This window comes from Fukomys damarensis, unplaced genomic scaffold (genome assembly GCF_012274545.1).
Source record: "Fukomys damarensis isolate Sample0158 unplaced genomic scaffold, DMR_v1.0_HiC HiC_scaffold_12, whole genome shotgun sequence".
In the NCBI taxonomy this organism is placed as follows: domain Eukaryota; kingdom Metazoa; phylum Chordata; class Mammalia; order Rodentia; family Bathyergidae; genus Fukomys; species Fukomys damarensis.
The window spans coordinates 23,394,946-23,412,383 of record NW_022900924.1 but is presented as its reverse complement, the minus strand read 5'-3'; the positions used below and the strand labels follow the sequence as shown (position 1 = coordinate 23,412,383).

Genomic DNA, 17,438 nt, shown 5'->3' with positions numbered 1-17,438 from the left:
TTTTTTCGGTACTGGGGATCGAACTCGGGTCCTTGCACTTGCGAGGTAGGCGGCAGAACCACTGAGCTAAATCCCCGGCCTGACACCCCGGTTTTTGATTGTTATTGAGACAAAAATCTTATTATCTTACCCAGGCCAGCCTCAAACTCATGGACTCAAGCCATCCTCCTGCTTCAGCCTCCTGAGTAGTTGGGGCTGTAGGTGTACACCATCATATCTGTTGGAGATTCTGTTGTGATGCTCACTTTTACTTTAGTTATCAGAGGATCTGAGCATATTTTTGTCTGTTGGTCACTTGTATATTTTTTTCTGTGAATTGTCTTTCCATTTGGCCCATTTTCCTTTTTGTATTATTTACCTTTTTTCTTCACAGCCATATTTTATCAGTGCTGCCTTGTGTTTTTAAACATTTTTGAAAATGAATTGCCAGGGTTGGGAATTTAGCTCAGTGGCGCCGCACCTGCTTCACAAGTGCGAGGTCCTGAGTTCGATCCCCAGAATCACAAAACAAAACAAAACAAAAACAAGAAAATGGGTTGCCAACACTTAGGTCAAGAGATGTTATGAAAGTCTGGGCTCTTGCTCATATGATCTGTGAGCTTTGGTGCCAGGTGCCCACATAGCAGCATATCCAGGAACATGCTCCCCTTTCTGGGGATTACACCTTCTGAAGGATGACAGGCACCACACAGTTGGCTTCTGCTGCCACCTGGCCCTGAGCTCTGTCTGTGCAACTGGTCGTTAATCTTCAGTGTGAGTCACTTTAAGCCTAGCCCACTTTGCTGATTTGTGTCACTTGCCTGATAGCAATTGCCCCTATATTTGCCACTTTGATGGCTTAGCCATCTGCACACAGGCATTTGAAATGTACTGAGATCCCTCCAGAGGTGAAGTCTGTAGAGGAGAAACAACAGTGGCAGATTCCTAGTAAACTTGGTAACTGCTTGCATTTTAGTGATAATTTAAAACAGTGCCACTTATTTCCTCAGAACCCATGTCCAGGGAGGGTACCACATATGCACTTTGGTAACGTCTAGGCCATCTGCTGATGTTCACAATAAGTCCACAAATCCAGCCCTGGAAGAGTTGGCTTTCCACTTAAATGTCTGAGTACTGCCAGCTTGTTTGAGAACTCTTGATTTTACAAAACCTTTTAACGTGATTCATCACTGCAGGAAGTGAAAGATAATTTGCAGCTGCAATTCCATTGTGATCACTGTTCAGTCCTTTTATTACCCAGAATAAAATGGTCTGGTCTAAATATTTTCTCGCAAGTGCCTTTTCTTTTTCTGCTTCTGAGGCTGCCCCTGCCCTTTCTTCTTTCTTCTCCTTCCTTCTTTCCTTCTCCTCACCCTCCCCCCGCCCCCCGTTGTTGCTTCTGCTGCTGCTGCTGCTTCTTTTTCTTCCTCTCCTTCTTCTTTGGTGCTAGAGGTCAGACCCAGGGCATTACACATGGGTAGACAAGCATTCTGCCACTGAGCTGCATGCCCAGCCCAATGGTTTTAAATATTTAAAATTCTGTCTTTAGCTAAAATGTTGTTTTTCCACTACCCTATCCTTGAGCAGGAGCTCTGGATTGGAATCTCACCTGTGAGAAAGGTGATATCATCGCCAGCCCCATCCCTCATAGACAGATGCCTGCTGAGTCTCTTCTCTGAAGTGTGTCTTGAACACATACCAGTGTTTTCATTCCTTACATAGATAATGTCTGAGTACTGCTACCTTGTTTGAGAACTCTTGATTTTATAAAACCTTATATATAATATGACTCGTGATTGCAAGAAGTGAAAGAGAAGCTGTGGATCAGATTGTATTTCTAAGCTGGGCACAGTGGTACACACTTGTAATCCCAGCACTTGGGAGCTGAGGCAGGAGGATCACTGAGAGTTTGCAGCTTACCTGGGCTACATAATGAGTTCAGGGCCAACATGAACTACAAAGGGAGACCCTGCCTCAAGAAACAAACAAACAAATATTTTATCTCCACATGTACCTGCATAAGACAACAGCCACATTGTCGCCACTGATCATGAGGTGATCATTGATGTCCACAGGCATTACTGAGTGCAGTCAGCCTAACCATGTTTATCCTGGGCTCCACTCATCGAGTGACTGTGTGGCAGAGCAGAGTCATTTCCATGAGAGCTGGAGGGGGCTGGCCTTCCAGGTTTGCGCTGTAAGACCTGTGATCACTGAGCACATAGTCCCAGCAGCAACTTGAAATTCAGTTCTTTTTGTCACTAAAAGGTACTTGCCACGTGCCTCCCATTTCACCAGCTAAAATACTGTCACGCATAGTGTATTTGTGAGATGAACAGAGACCCAGCACTTAGAGGTGTGTCTCCTCCAAGGTAGATCCTTTTCTAGTTTGTGGCCCAGGCTCAGTTTTCTCCCAGTCTGGAAATCACCCAGACACTAGATGGTTGTGCATTGCTTAGTAGTAAATGCATACTGGTAATTAAATAAAAAGTACCAATCAGTAGGTGCAATACTAGTTTGTTCTCTGTACCCTGGTCGTTTATGAGCCTCTTAATGCCGTTTCTCCCTTCAGGCTCCACAGCATCTTCGCTGCCCCTGGAGAAGGAGGAACAGGTCCGACTCCAGGCCCGGAAGCGCCTAGAGGAGCAACTCCGGCAATACCGTGTGAAGCGCCAGCAGGAACGGGTGAGTCTGCCGCCTGGGCCAGGGCATGCCTGAAGTAGAAGAGTGGTCAGGCAGGGCCACTTCTGGGCTGCAGGGCAGGCTGTGAGCATGTGGTCTGCCTGCACTTGCCACCTGAAGCTGAGGCCTTCCTGTTCTGTACAGAGCCCCACCTCAGGTTTCTGTTTATTTCATGAGTAAGTTTCCAGGGAGCTTTGCGTCTGTCCCATATTATTGGAACAGTGTGACCACTTACTGTGCTAGCATCAGTGTTACTCAAGTGTAAACTCATAGAGATCATATTTAAAGTGATTTTTTAATTAAGTGACCAGGCAAGAGGTATATGAATGTTTCTTTTGGGGTGGGGGGGTTGGTTTTTTTTTTTTTGGTTTTTTGAGACAGGGGGTCACTATGTAGTTGAGACTGACTTGGAACTCACTATGTAGCCCAGGCTAGTCTCGAACTCACAGCAGTCCTCCTGCCTCAGCCTCCCGAGTGCTGGGATTACATGAATGTTTCTTTCATAGTTCTAATTTTTCTATGCTTTTGAACATTTTCAAATGAAATTATTTAAAATTAAACTGACACAAGAGTCTTCTGGTGGGTGAATTTAATGCAGATGGTTTCCATCAGAGATAGCTGTTATTCTCCCAGGAGGAAGTGATATTGGAATAGCATTGCTGGTCAGAAGAGAAGCAGTCCCCAGACCAAATAGACGGAGCCTCACACCTGTTCAGGGGTGAGCTTGGCAACCTCTCTCGGTGGCCTGCTGGAAAGTCATAGTGAGGGCAAAGAACCAATGAGTACTAAGCATTAGGTATTGTGTTAAATTCCCTACAAACTTTATGCATTATCAGGTGAAAGAATTGATGTTTGGGAAGAGAAAACTGAAACTCATGTTAGGAGTTGTCATCTGGCAATGATGAGGCAGAGGCAACGCAGCAGTTCCTGGGTCTACTTGGAGGTGCCTACTTTCATTGAGGAATGTGTCGGTAGTTCGGTGTAAAATTCCAAATTTTGAAGAGCCATATATCTAATAATAAAAGCTAAAAAATGATACCTAATAGTTTAAACAGGAGGGCACTTCCTTAGTTCCTGACAGGTCAGTTCTGTATGACCAGCTCATTACTCACTCCACATCTAAGGACTAGGGCAGAAAGATTGGAAGGGGCCAGACAGTTCACTACCAGTTGTCCCTGCCCAAGAGGCCCTTTGCGAAGGCCAGAAGCAGCGTTGAGCAGACTAGAAGGTGGCATCTGTCTCAAAGGTCATCCTCTCAGGAAGTCCTCTGTCCTCCTCTCTGCATTCACCATGCTGAAGCTCAGGGTGAAGTGGCTTCAGTCAGCCCCGTGGCCCATGTGTGGGGTGCAGAGTCTTTGTCCTGTGTGCATGGGTTCCTTGGCTGTGTAGTTGCATGTATGCCAGGAAAAAAATTCCTTCTTAGTATATATAAAAATATTTTTCCTTGGCACAATAGATTTTGCCCATAATAGACTCTGTTCACGTCCGGATGGCTCTGTCTCCCCTTCACCTGCTCCCACCCTTCCTGTTGTTTTCCAGCTATGTCCCATGTCATTTATGAGGTTTCTTAACCTTCCCTGTGTGCCCCAGCCCAGGGATTACATTGATTTTTGTAGAGTAACAGGCTTGAGTATTTCTCCACAAGGGAAAATTGTGCTGACATAACAAAAGGAAAGGAATCTTTCCCATACTCCTAATCTCTAGCAAGGCCACTTTTCAAGTTGTAACTGACACAGTAATGCAAGAGTAAAAAGTAAGAGAGAAATATTGACGGAGAGAAGAGATGTTATAGTTATTCCTAGGTGCTGATAATACAATGAAAAACTCCAAGAGTCAATTGAAAACAATTATTAGGGTTTAAGAAGTTGTCAGTTTATTAGATCAAATATGAAAGGTAAGTGGTTACATTGCCATGATCAAACATAAAATGAGTGGGGAAAGATAACATTTATAATAACAACAAAAATGATAAAAATATCTGAAAATTAAATTAAAATGGCAATTTAAAGGGGCTTAGACTCTAGGTAAAGAAACAATCCTTAACACCTGAGTACTTTTTAGGTTTAAAGTAGTTATAGGTAAAGGTTTTTTGTTTTGTTTTGTTTTTAATTGAAAAAGTACCTGAATAAGGAAGCATAGGTGAAGAGCCAGGAAAGTCCATTGAAGGAAGTGTGGTAGGGAGGGACTTTTCTGGGCCTGATGTTACAGTGTATTAAATAAAGCCACTACTTAGAGCTGTGCTTCAGGCCAGGGTGGCTGCAAGGCCCAGCTAGAGTGCAAGAGTCTGAGGATTAATGGGCCTGGGTGCCTGCCAGGCAACTGGAAGGCTGTTCATCATGCCAAGGGATGTCAGTTGTGCAGGCTCTGTGGTTGACAATTCTAGAATGCTGCTTGCAGATTTTAACATATTTTTTTTTTCTTCTCAGTCCAGCCAACCTTCAACAAAAATGAGACTCTTTAGCACTCTTGATCCTGAGCTCATGTTGCACCCAGAAAACTTGCCAAGGGCCAGTACTGTAGCTATGACAAAAGAGTACTCCTTTTTGCGCACTAGTGTCCCTCGCGGGCCCAAGGTGGGCAGCCTAGGGCTGCTGACACATGCCAAGGATAAAAGGAGTTCCAGATCAAGCAAAATCCGGTCTCTGGCTGATTATAGAACTGAAGATGGAAGTGGTTCCAGTGGCGTTGCTTCTGCTGCTGACTCTATTGGAAGCTCCCTGAGGCAAAGCAGGGGCAGCACCTCAGTAGTGTCTGAGGTTAGCCTGTCCCCTGAGACTGATGGCCATCTTGAGAACACCTTGCTGACTGGGGATGGTGTGTCAGAGGCCGATGGAAACGAAAGTGACAGCTCCTCACACAGCAGCCTCTCCACCCGAGGGACCTGCAGTGTCCTGGGGAACATGGTGGTCACACAGGGAGCTGCCTACATGGTTAATGGCCAAGAGATTGCCACGGAGGCCCTGGGCCAGTTTCCTTCAATTAAGGATATCCTCCAGGCCTCAGCAGCTGAGCACCAAGACCAGGGGCAGGAAGTCAACGGGGAGGTGCGGAGCCGCAGAGACAGTATCTGCAGCAGGTGGGCAGTGGCTCAGCCTCCTGCTCTGCTCTCAGACCACTGCCAGGCACAGCGCTCCTTTTTTAACACCTCCTGTAGTGTTCACGCAAGCATTTCACTTACAGCTCTGTGCTTTGAAAGTAGAATCAGATCTAATCAGCAACTGCTTGAGATATTGGCTGTCTTCCAGTGTTTATAGCCCTGTCTCTGTGTCTACCATATGTTCACGAGGTTCATACTTCCAGAGCCTGCTCCATTGGCAGTTGCTGGAAAGGCCTGCTATGGGAGGCTGCCCCATCTAAGCTCCTCTCACTACTGAAGTCTGCTTATTTTATTTAATTATTTTTTATTTATTTATTTTTTGGTACCAGGGATCAAACTTGGGTCCTTGCGCTTGTGAGGCAGGTGGCAGAACCACTGAGCTAAATCCCTGGCTACTTACTTATTTTTAAAAATTTGGGGGAGAGCAACAGTGATTGTGGGATTGGGAAACAGTGAAGTGTAAAAAGAAGGATCATTGGCATGATCCCATCACTTCACCTTGTGCCTCTGTCCTCAGTGTGTCCATGGAGAGCTCCCTTGCTGAAGGACAGGATGAAATGTTGCAGGTTCTTAAAGAAAAAATGAGACTAGAAGGACAGCTGGAGGCTTTATCAGCAGAGGCCAGTCAGGTAAGGGATGTCTGAGTGTTTGATATGTCCAGTCTTTGAAAAGAATATGTGGTTCCTCACTGGATACAGTTTTGCAAGTGTGAGCTGCATCTTCACTGGCCCCACCTCCTGTGACTCACATTTGTCTCCCTGTGTTGGCAGTCTTGTTAACACTGGACAGAAGTGACTCATTTTTCTGGAAGTGTGTGTTTGCTTGACATTTCCAGGCACTTCAGGAAAAGGCAGAGTTGCAGGCCCAGCTGGCTGCCTTACGCACCAGGCTGCAGGCCCAGATGGAGCGAAGCCACAGCAGCCAGCAGAAGCAGGACTCCCTCAGCTCTGAGGTGGACACTCTGAAGCAGTCCTGCTGGGACCTAGAGCAGGCCATGACTGACCTGCAGAGCATGCTGGAAGCCAAGAATGCCAGCCTGGCATCCTCGAATAATGACCTACAGATGGCAGAGGAACAGTACCAGCGACTTATGGCCAAAGTTGAGGACATGCAGAAAAGCATCCTCAGCAAGGACAACACAGGTGAGGCTGGGCTCAAGCTGCTGCTGCTAACCCTGGCACCCAGCCCCCCAGTGTACTCAGCTGCAGGTGGCATTAGCTCATCATTGACACTAAATGTCTACTTGCTAAAATGACTACAGCTTTGGTTGAACTCACGTGATTCTGTACATTTTTGCATGAACATCCAGGGGAATAGGTTTCAGAAATTGACTTTGCCTGTAATCTGAGCACTCAGGAGGCTGAGGCAGGAAGATCTCTCTGATTTCGAGGCCAGCCTGGGCTACATAGTGAGTTCAGGGCCAGCCTGAAACAAAAAAGAAAAGAAGGAAGGAATTGGCTTTGGACCCTTGACCATCAGGAATAATCATTTCCACTCACGCTGTCTCAAAAATCCAGTGTTTTGAGAGGAGTAGAGGGTTAGAGGAGTGTTTTGAGAGGAGGAGAGTGGTGGCTGCCACGTCTACATTTATTCCTGCTTATTTCACATTCAGTTTATAAATATTCAAAAATAACACCTAGAGCCAGGCATGATGGGACATAAGAAACACCTCAAGTTTGAGACCATCCTGGTCTACATTGTTCATGGCCAATCTGAACTACATAGGAAGACCCTGTCTCAAAAACACCCTCTCCCAATACAAAAAAAAAAAAGACACCTAGGTTGTGGATTAGTGACCTCCTCCCAGTGTTAAGCTCTGATTTTGGCCAGGCTGGCTCCTGTAGAATAACCCAGAGAAAACAGAATCACATCAACTCTTGCTCTCATCCCCACCTGAGCTAATCCCAAAACCGCAGGCATTCCTAAGACCAAGAAGACTCTGGTCTATGCCCAGAGCACATTTGAGCAGAGGGGGAAAGAGCAAAGTGGGAAGGAAGACTGAAGACCAGAGCCTGAGGGAATGGATAGTAGTGTCTAGAGATATATGAACACCTGTGAGGCTGTGGACAAGGCTGCAGGGCTGATCACCCCAAGGAGAAAGGTGAGCGGCTGTCTCAGAGGCTGAGTTCTAACACTCAGAAGAGACAAAGAATCCACTGTGCAGCAAAGTACTGTCTTGATTGCTGTTAACTTTTCAGTCTTTAGGGCTGGGAATTTAGCTCAGTGGTGCCTCTTGCTTGCCTTGCAAGAGCAAGGTCCTGAGTTCAATCCCTGGTACCAAAAAAAACCAAAAACTTTTCAGTCTTTGAGCATTGTATGATGCCCAATCCTATAAGAAAGATAGGATCCAAAAATTTCTGAACACCAAGATAGTTTTGTACTTGGGGATTACCTCACTACCCAGTGCTCTTTGGGCAGCAGAACTGTCAAAAGCTTGGGTGTGTTGGACAGGCATAGCCCATGGCTCAGTGCCAGGAACCTATGCTGAGCTGCAGGGCTCAGGGCAGAGCCACATGGGATACTTTTGTTGCCATTCTAAGATCTGGCTACCCTGCTCTCAAGCTCTTCAGATAATGGGTCCCAGGCCCTATCAAACTGTCTTATTTGGCTTTTATGTAAAAGTTTTGGCAGGCATGGTAGTGCATACCTGTAGTCCTAGCACTTGGGAGGCTGAGGCAGGAGGGTTACCACAAGTTCAAGGTCATCCTGGGCTACATAGTGAGTTGGAGGCCAGCATGAACTACAGAGTAAAATCTTGTCTCAAAAATAACTACATAGGACTAAGGATTTAGCTCAGTTGTGCCACTGCCCTCCTTGCAAGCTCCAGGTGTTGAGTTCAATCCCCAGTACAAAAAAAAAGAGTTTCAGAGCCAAGGATGGTGTCTTACACCTGTAATCCCATCATTCAGAAGGCTGAGGCAAGAGGATCTCTCTGAGTTCAAAGCCAACCTGAACCACATAATGAGACTGTCTCAAAAAAACCAATAAAATGGTCTGGGATGTAGCTCAGTGGCTCCATGCCTGCCTTGCAAGTGCAAGGTCCTGAGTTTGATCCCTGGTTGGGGCAGGTGTGTGTGGGGGTGGGACACAATAAAATAAACAAAACAAGGCCAGTGATTTAGCTCAGTGGTGCCGCTGCCTGCCTTGTAAGTGCAAGGTCCTCAGTTTGATCCCCAGTACCAAAATAATTTTTAAAAAATAAATACAAGTTTTGAAAAATATCTTCAGAACCATAAATGTTTAGTTTGGGATATAATTTAAGTATAAAAATTGCTGGCTATTTTGTTCTGTGATTTGGGCTATCAGTACCTTCCTGGCTCCTTGTGCTCCTCCTGCCCCACCCTTGCTGACGTTGAGAATTCACCACACATGCAGACCAACAAGAGTTTGTGGTCAGCCAGCCCAGGACTCTGTTGCTGCATTTGTTGGTGGCTGATAAACATGGCTAGGTGGTTCAAAGACCAGTGCCAAGGTGTCCGTGGCAATTTTGTGGACAGTTGATTCTCGGTACTTGAAATTTCATAAATGAATTTGCCTACTTGCTTAAATTTATTTGTAACTCATAGCACTTCATGGCCTTTAATGGAGATGTGCAGAGTGACAAAAGCTTGAGTTGCCAATGCATCTGCACCTGGCTGCAGTAGTGTGCTGCCCTCTTGTTTGCCTCAGGTCTTCTCTGACCCAAGAATCTCCCTCCACTCAGGATATGAACTTGGTCCTTGCTGTAGTCTTTTCAGGGCCACACTATTCCTTTTCAGTGTGGTTTTTCTGCTTAAAATGCCCCAAAACACTGGTATGCTCAGTGTGAGGGGCTGTGAGCTGTTTGTGGAGATGTGTTGGTTAGGGGAACTTTGCTCAGCAGCCATGGCTGACTCATAACTACTGGCAATGAACTCAGTATTGAGGGAAAAAAACAGGTATTAAGGTGTCTTTAAACATGTGGCTTGATGAATATGTGACTGAAAGCTCGCTGAGCCCAGTCCTCTGTCTCCCCAGGAGCAGTGGTCTATGTCCACAATGCAGTGGCAACTTTGTAGAGCACAGCTACTGAGGTGGCCAGGTTGACTGTCCCTACTCTCTGTAGGGCCAACTTTTTGTCAGATATCCAAAGAGCTTCGTGCTCTCCTATGCTGCTGGTAGGCCTAAGTGGGCCGTGCTTGTTCCCTTTCAGTGCATGACCTCCGACAGCAGATGGCAGCCCTGCAGAACCAGCTCCAGCAAGTGCAACTGGAGCGCACAACACTGACCAGCAAGCTGCAGGCATCGCAGACTGAGATTGCATCTCTGCAGCATGCCCGGCAGTGGTACCAGGAACAGCTTGTCCTGGCCCAGGAGGCCCGGGTCAGGCTGCAGGGTGAGGTGGCCCACATCCAGGTATGGCCTATGGACTTCCTTCAGCATGATAGACTTGTACCCTATACCGTGGGGAACCATGCTTTTATCTAAACTAAAAGAATGATTCCAATGAAGTCTGCTATCCATGAGTGTGCTCTGTACCCCTCCTGTGAAGGGTTCTCCTCTGCATGACCTTCTGACCAGAGCCTTCTGGCTCCCACCTGAGTCTTTCATTCTGAAATGCCTGCTCTGGGATGCCCCAGGCTCTGCTACTCAGCTCCAGCCCTCTTTCAAAGGATAACTATTTCCTCAAATCTGTATCTGCTGGGTTTCAGGGGTCCCCCACCTGACCTCCTTGCTCTATGTCCCTCCCCGGTGACAGTCTCCATCAGGCACACAGGTGTTCCCTTTCTGGCTGTGGCTGCTTGAACTGAAGAATATACAATCACCAAGTTATTCCTACATGAACTCTATATTTCTATGTCCCGTAGAGGACATTTTCTTTGTTTTGTTACTGGATACAGGCCACACCAGCCTTTGGTTTTGCTTATGTGGGAACATGTGTCATTCTGTGTGTCCCTTATGTGTGTGCACATCAACATTCGACTGGCATTGTCAGGTAGCATGCTTTGGAGATGCAAGGGAGGAACAGGAAGCTGCTGGAATGCACTTTGCTGTGAAGCTCAGTGCCTAGACTGCTTGGAGTGAAGGAGCTGAAGAGTACTTTTGGTCAACCATCGAAAATTTAACTGGGCTTTTTTGACCCTAGATAAAAAATTTGGGGGTGGGTCCTGGGGATTGAACTCAGGACCTTGTGCTTGCAAGGCAAGCATGGTGCCACTGAGCTAAAGCCCTGGCCCTCCCCAGATAAAGTAGTATAGATTTATTGAAATTTTATTTTTCAAGTAGAGTATATAAAATACCATCTCTACCAATGTTCCTTTTTTTATCTAGAGTTTACAAATGCAAAACAGAAGTGTTCTTAAATTTATATTACATTTTTTTAAGACAAAGGGCCATACAGAAAAGTATTTCATATTCTTCAGTGTACTTGAACATCCATCATTATACAAATTATTATACCACAAGCTGCAGTGCATTTATATCAGGGTGAAGTATTTTAAAGAAGTAAGCAATAAGTCAGAAATGCAATTTGGAAGACTGAAATAAAGGGGGAACCAAAGGAAGCACTTTGAGAACCTTCTTGCTTGCTTTTGGTGTCTAGGTTCACTGCTGTGGAATTAGGGGTTTTTTGCTGCTTTGCCCTTAAACTTCTCCCTTGGTTTCCAGCTATTCACAGGGTGAAACATGTAGAGCAGACTATCATCCTTCTCTGTCTTAGCACTGCCCAGCCAGTTCCACCCTTCCTTCCCCCAGCAGCTTCTTTTCAGCTCAGAGCTGCTCCCACTATTATACCTTACACCCTCTCAGTCCAGATACCCACTAGGACTAGCGGCAAGGAGGGGACAGTCCAGCCACAGACCTGTCAATCCTTGCTTCTCTCTGTTACTCCTCACCCCTTGGGGAACTGGCCCTAGGCTCCTTTTCATGGGGAGGTAGTCAGCTGAGGTAGGCTGGGACTGCGGGCCCTCTGTGGCTTGGCTGCACTCTGTCTGTTCAGATAGCTCCTCACATGAGGCTCAGAGATGCATGCTTGATGGGACCTTGTGGGTAGGGCTGGCCCAGACTGCAAATTAGGGTGAGGACTGACATCTGAGTGGCTGTCTTGCCTCTTAGGCATGTAGGAACCACCTGCCTTAGACTGGAGAGAGCAGCCTATGTGGATGAGTCCTGGGGTGGGGCCAGGCTCTGCTGCACAGGCCATCGAGAGGGGAAGCTGGTACTGTTGGTGAACCCTTGGGACTTGATATCTGAAGTTGAGCGGCTTTCTACCCTCATATCTTTCTTTGAAGGTTGGACAGATGACACAGGCCGGCCTTCTGGAGCACCTGAAGCTTGAGAATGTGTCCCTGTCCCAGCAGCTGACAGAGACTCAGCACAGGTCCATCAAGGAGAAGGAGCGCATAGCTGTGCAACTCCAGAGCATTGAGGTGAGGACTGTGGCTATGGTAGGTGCCAGTTTCTGTTTGCCTTTGGTCTCACTAGCAAGTGTGAGAAAACATACTGTACTTGGTCATAAGCATAATATGTACACGTAAACATAAGCATTCATACATCTTATATATGCATATATGTAAACATGTATGTTTTAAAAAGCTGCTTAGGCTTAAGGGCCCCACCCTGCATTGGACCTACTGGTCAGTGTCACCTTGGGGCCCAGGCTGGGAAGAGTGGATGGTGGGGTGGTCTTGCTGTGTGTGTGTGTTGGATGATGTGTTTCTTAGTGTAGGCTTTTGTGTTCATTCCAAGCATATCACCTGCATTGCTGGTTAGTCCTCCCACACCATATGAGGTTTTTATTATTACTGCTGCTGTTTGCACAGTCATCTTCACATGATAGGAAATGCAGTAGCTTTGACCTGGACCAGAAACCTGCCCTTCCCTCTACCCCCAACCCCTTACTGGGGATTGAACTCAGGACCTTGTAGGCCATACCACGGAGCTAAATTACCAGCCCTCCTGCTTGCTTTTTGTACCTCTGAGAACCTGTGAGATTTCTTAATCACTCAGATCCTAGTTTCTTCTTTTGTAGAACAGATAATAAAACCTGTTTAATGTCCTTTTTAGAAAATGTAAAGAAGAAACAGTGTGTAACATATGTGTAGCACTCTCATGTTGTGCTGACAGTGCTGCTGGGCAAGTTTGTTCCTGATCTTTTGTAAAAAGTCACACAGAAAGTCCACTTTCCTCATACTTTTCTGGTTTCTCATCTTACTACTATGCACCTGCCTCTTTTTCTGTGTGGATCACTTGGCTGTTTGGCTTGGATGATGGAAGAAAATCATCATCATATAGTGGCAAAGGGTTCAGTTAAAAAGACCAAAAACATTTTGAGATTTTTTTTTTTTTTTTTTTTTTTTTTTTTTTTTTTTTTTTTTGTTGGGTTAAAAACTTGTGTCTTATTTTTTTTTTTTTTTTTTGGTACTGGGAATCAAACTCAGGATCTTGTGCTTGCTTTTGAGGTAGGCATGGTGCCACTGAGCTAAATCCCTGGCCCAATCTTTTTCCCTAGGAAATGTGCCAAGATGCCAGGTCTCATTCGCAGAGTCAGAATGTAATGAGTGCCATATCCTGTGGTCCCTGTCTCTTACTTTGCTTTACTAAGTGATACAGAGTGTCAATCTTGTCAAAGAGTAAATTTCATGTACTATATTCCAAAAGACAGAATATGCTGCCCACTGTTCTCCCACAAGAAATACCAAGAAAGTTCATCCATCCATTGATCCCAGTTCTTTTTTCCTGAGTCTGGGTCTAGCTGTTGCCCAAGCCGGTCTCAATCTTGGGGCCTTAGTGATTTTCCTGCCTCAGCCTTCCAAGTTGCCGGGACTGCAAGTCTGCATTACTGTGCCAGGCAGATCTCCTTTATTAACACTGGTGTTTGCCTGCCCCTCCCTTGGTTCATGCCCATGCTACTAGTCTCCCTGTGGCAAGTGAGCAGATGAGCCCCTCACTGAGCAGCTTGTACACAGGATAGAGACGTGAACGAGGCACCTTTCAGTGCAGCAGGTTTCTCTAACCCTAGGCTGCTGTTTGCCCTGATTTTTAAAAAAATACTGTTTCCTGGGCCCAGGCTGACATGTTGGATCAGGAAGCAGCCTTTGTGCAGATTCGGGAGGCAAAGACAATGGTGGAGGAGGATCTTCAGAGGAGGCTGGAAGAGTTTGAGAGCGAACGGGAGCAGCTACAGAAGGTGGCAGACTCAGCAGTGGCCCTGGAGCAGCAGTTAGAACAGGCAAGTACCTGCCGCAGCCCTGGATTCAGGCACACACAGGCCCTGTGGCCATGGGCTCAGACCAGAGTGCACACAGCCAGGACTGACTACAGCCAGCCTGTGTAGTGACCTCTCCTGTGAAGCCGCATAGGCAGTGTGGGTTGTGTTGGGTTGTCTGTTGAATATGTGTGAAGGGTTACCACCAGACTGTGAATGCCAGGTTACCTCTGTTCATGCTCTGCCTCAGAAGTTTGCTTTTTTTTTTTTTTTTTTTTTTTTTTTTTGTAGTATGGGGGATTGAACTCAGGACCTTGGGCTCACGGCACCACCTCCCCAGCCCTTGCTTTTGTTTTGAGACAGTTTCACTATGTAGTTCAGGCTGAACCTTGAATACACTATGTATCCCAGGCTGGCCTCGAACTTGTGGCAGTCCACTTGCCTCAGCTTCCCAAGTGCTGGGATTATAGGCATGCAGCACCATTCCTGGCTTAGAATTTGGCTTTAAAAAGACCCTCCAGAGAGTCCATCAAAGTTACTTAGATCCTGAATGGGGGAAAATGTGTTGTCAGTGCAGGGGCGAGGACATCAGGGTGAACTCACTCCTGTTTGCAGGTGAAGCTGACTCTGCAGCAGCGAGACCAGCAGCTCGTGGCACTGCAGCAGGAGCACCTGGGCCTGGCAAAACAGCTCACCTTGGCGCAGGAGGTCCTGCAGGCTCGGGAACAGTCCCTAGACAACCTGCACACCCGCTACGATGAGCTGCAGGCACGGCTGGATGAGCTGCAGGGAGAGGCTGCTGCCAGGGAGGACGTGGTCCACTTCCTGCAGAATGAGAAGATTGTCTTGGAGGTGGCTCTGCAGGCAGCCAGAAGTGGCAAGGAAGAGCTTGATAGGGGAGCAAGGCGCTTGGAAGAAGGTACTGAGGAGACATCAGGACTTTTAGAGCAGCTGAGACAAGAGTTGGCTGTCAAGTCCAGCCAGGTAACCAGCCCACCACCATGTTGTGATCATCCTCCCATGGATGCATTCTTTTTTGAACATGGGTAACAAGGGAGAATTTTGTAGGGCAGGGGTCCCAGGGGCTCATGCTCTGCCCCAGCTCCATCTAGGCTTCTGGATGAGTCAAAAACAGAAGTGGGAACCTGAGTTTGGTTTGGGGCTTTGAAAAGTCATCTGCCAAGAAATACCAGCCTCTCTTTGCTGAGGATATGGACCTGAGCCTAGGAAGGAGCTATAAGAAACTTATTTTCCTGATGTGAGATAGGATACATGGAGGGGCAGGCAGGACCTGTTAGCCACCCTGGGATCCCAGTACTGAGACCACAGCCTGGCAGCAAGTCATACCTGGCACGAACCAGTCAGCTACTACAAGTGTATTTTTAAAATCTGGACAGAGTGAAGATGGATGTGCAGGAGGTAAAATTAACATTACGGAATGGCTCAGTCCTTATATCCCCCTCCACAGGGTTATCCCCCTCCACAACACTGTTGCAGTGTTCATTTAGAAAGGTCATCAGGGTTCTCTATTGATTGGTAGCTTGGTCAGCTAGCATTAGACAGTATTGATCATATCAGGATTTTACCTGCATTGTTACTTAAGTTGCTTGTAGGTGCCCTTGAGTTATGATGCTTTTCCTAAAAAGATGGAAGGTAGCAGGGTGGTGTTGCTGTCACCCTGAGCTACTGTCTTCCCAATTCTGAAGTCTTCTGACCTGAGAACCAGAGAGCCTAATGAAATAGAGCTGTGCCCCAGCCACCAGCCTACCCAGGCATCAGGCCCCATGGCTCTCACTGGCATGCGTGCTTGTCTTTGGGCATCACTGAGACCTCCTGTCTATAGGGCTGCCTTTGGTCTGGGTCTGTTTCTTTTGCCCTTTTTGTGGAACTGCACTGGGTCAGGGGCAAGTGACAAGGATGCTTACAGGGGATAAATGATGTGACTGGAATAACTGGTACCTTGGTCCTCCATGAACAGTTCCTGATGGAGAAGCTTAGAGCCACCTTCATGTTGCAGGGAAAAATGGTTCATTCCTCAAGTGATTACATGCTTGTGTGAAACATATTGTAGTCTTAAAGGAGGATTCAAACAGAAACAGGCTCTTCCCTAACTGAGATCGATGTGCCTATGCCAGATGGGCATGCTGACCGCATACTCCCAGGACAATGACCCAGATGCACGCATACTTACCCTATACCCCTTGGATGGTGATCCAGATGGGCGTGCTGACTCTGCACCCCCAGGATGGTGACCCAGGCATGTACACTGACCCTCAAACCTTCAATACAGTGACTCAGGTGGGCATCCTGACCCCTGTACCCCCAGGACAATGAACAAGATGAGCACAGTGACCTTTACACTCCTAGGACAGTGACCCAGATGGGCACAGTGACCTGCACCCCCAGGTCAGTGACCCATTCAGGTACGCTGACTGCATCTTCAGGACAGTGACCCAGGCAGGTGTGCTGACCCAGACCATCTGCTACATGGTGAACAAGGTTTCACTGTGATGGCTTCAGGAGGCTGTCACATCGTCATACAAATGTCATTTGATGTGGACCTGTGCCTTTGTTGCTCTGTGCCATGAGGGCCCTCATGGTGTCATTTGGCTTCTTCAAAAGCATCTCCATGTGTTTGGGTGCAGCTTGGTGAGCTCTCTGACCCTTTAGGTGGAAGGCTGCATGGCCTAGGGGCCCTGCATGTAGAGGTTCCCTGGAGCTCAGCCTTGCTGTACCTCTACATAATGTTTGTGGCTGCTTTTGTGCCACAGGACCTGACCAGAGAAGCTGCAGCAGATGGATGGCCCACTGGCCATTCCAGGGAGGGCTATGGACCTGGTCTAGAACACTCCCACCTCACCTCTCCTCACTCCCCCAGCTTGGTGCTGTTGTGGGGTGAGGAAAAGGTGTGGGGTCGTGTCCTGCCTGAGCACCTGGGCTATCGGCCTGTGTGGGGTTTACTCTTTGTGCTGCTAGAGCATAGGTCTAGACCCCTGAGGCCACCCGTGTGCAAACCTGTCCCGTAGGTGGAGCACCTGCAGCAGGAGGCAGCCTCCATGAGAAAGCAGACACAGAAGGTGAAGGAGCAATTCCTTCAGCAGAAGGTAGGATGTGGTTTTTTGGAGTGAAACACATGTCAGATGCAGGCTTGTGTGGCCTGCTGACTTCGATAGAGTGAAATCAATCAGGAGGATGGAAAGATACAGGTCCTCCATATGTCCTGTCGTAGTCTGTGAGGTCAGCATGCCCCACTGTGTGCCATGCAAGGCACTTGTCACTGTGGTGTTTGTCACAACACCCGATTGCTGTTACTTCAGAGAACCATGTGTGTTGAACATTGTGTACAGGTTGTTGCCTGTCATGTGAAGTATCTTTGGTTTTTTTTTTGTGCGGGGCGGTTTGAGACAGAGTCTCACTATGTATGTAGTTGAGACTGATCTGGAACTCACTGTGTAGCCCAGGCTGGTCTCGAACTCACAGCGATCCTTCTGCCTCAGCTTCCCGAGTGCCGAGTGC

The 17,438-nt window shown here is 47.2% G+C and overlaps 1 protein-coding gene across 5 annotated transcripts in view; it reads left to right on the top strand.

Moving 5' to 3' along the window:
- Window positions 1–17,438, top strand: part of Golga3 (golgin A3) — a 40,694-nt gene that overhangs the window by 10,354 nt on the left and 12,902 nt on the right. For all 5 annotated transcript variants that reach the window (XM_033762495.1, XM_010604238.3, XM_010604236.3 and 2 more), the window contains 9 exons: window positions 2,552–2,664; window positions 5,088–5,737; window positions 6,276–6,387; window positions 6,594–6,900; window positions 9,930–10,132; window positions 12,007–12,144; window positions 13,785–13,946; window positions 14,538–14,906; window positions 16,949–17,026. In XM_033762495.1, coding sequence (XP_033618386.1) covers window positions 2,552–2,664; window positions 5,088–5,737; window positions 6,276–6,387; window positions 6,594–6,900; window positions 9,930–10,132; window positions 12,007–12,144; window positions 13,785–13,946; window positions 14,538–14,906; window positions 16,949–17,026 — 2,132 coding nt within the window. The remainder of the gene's footprint in view (window positions 1–2,551; window positions 2,665–5,087; window positions 5,738–6,275; window positions 6,388–6,593; window positions 6,901–9,929; window positions 10,133–12,006; window positions 12,145–13,784; window positions 13,947–14,537; window positions 14,907–16,948; window positions 17,027–17,438) is intronic.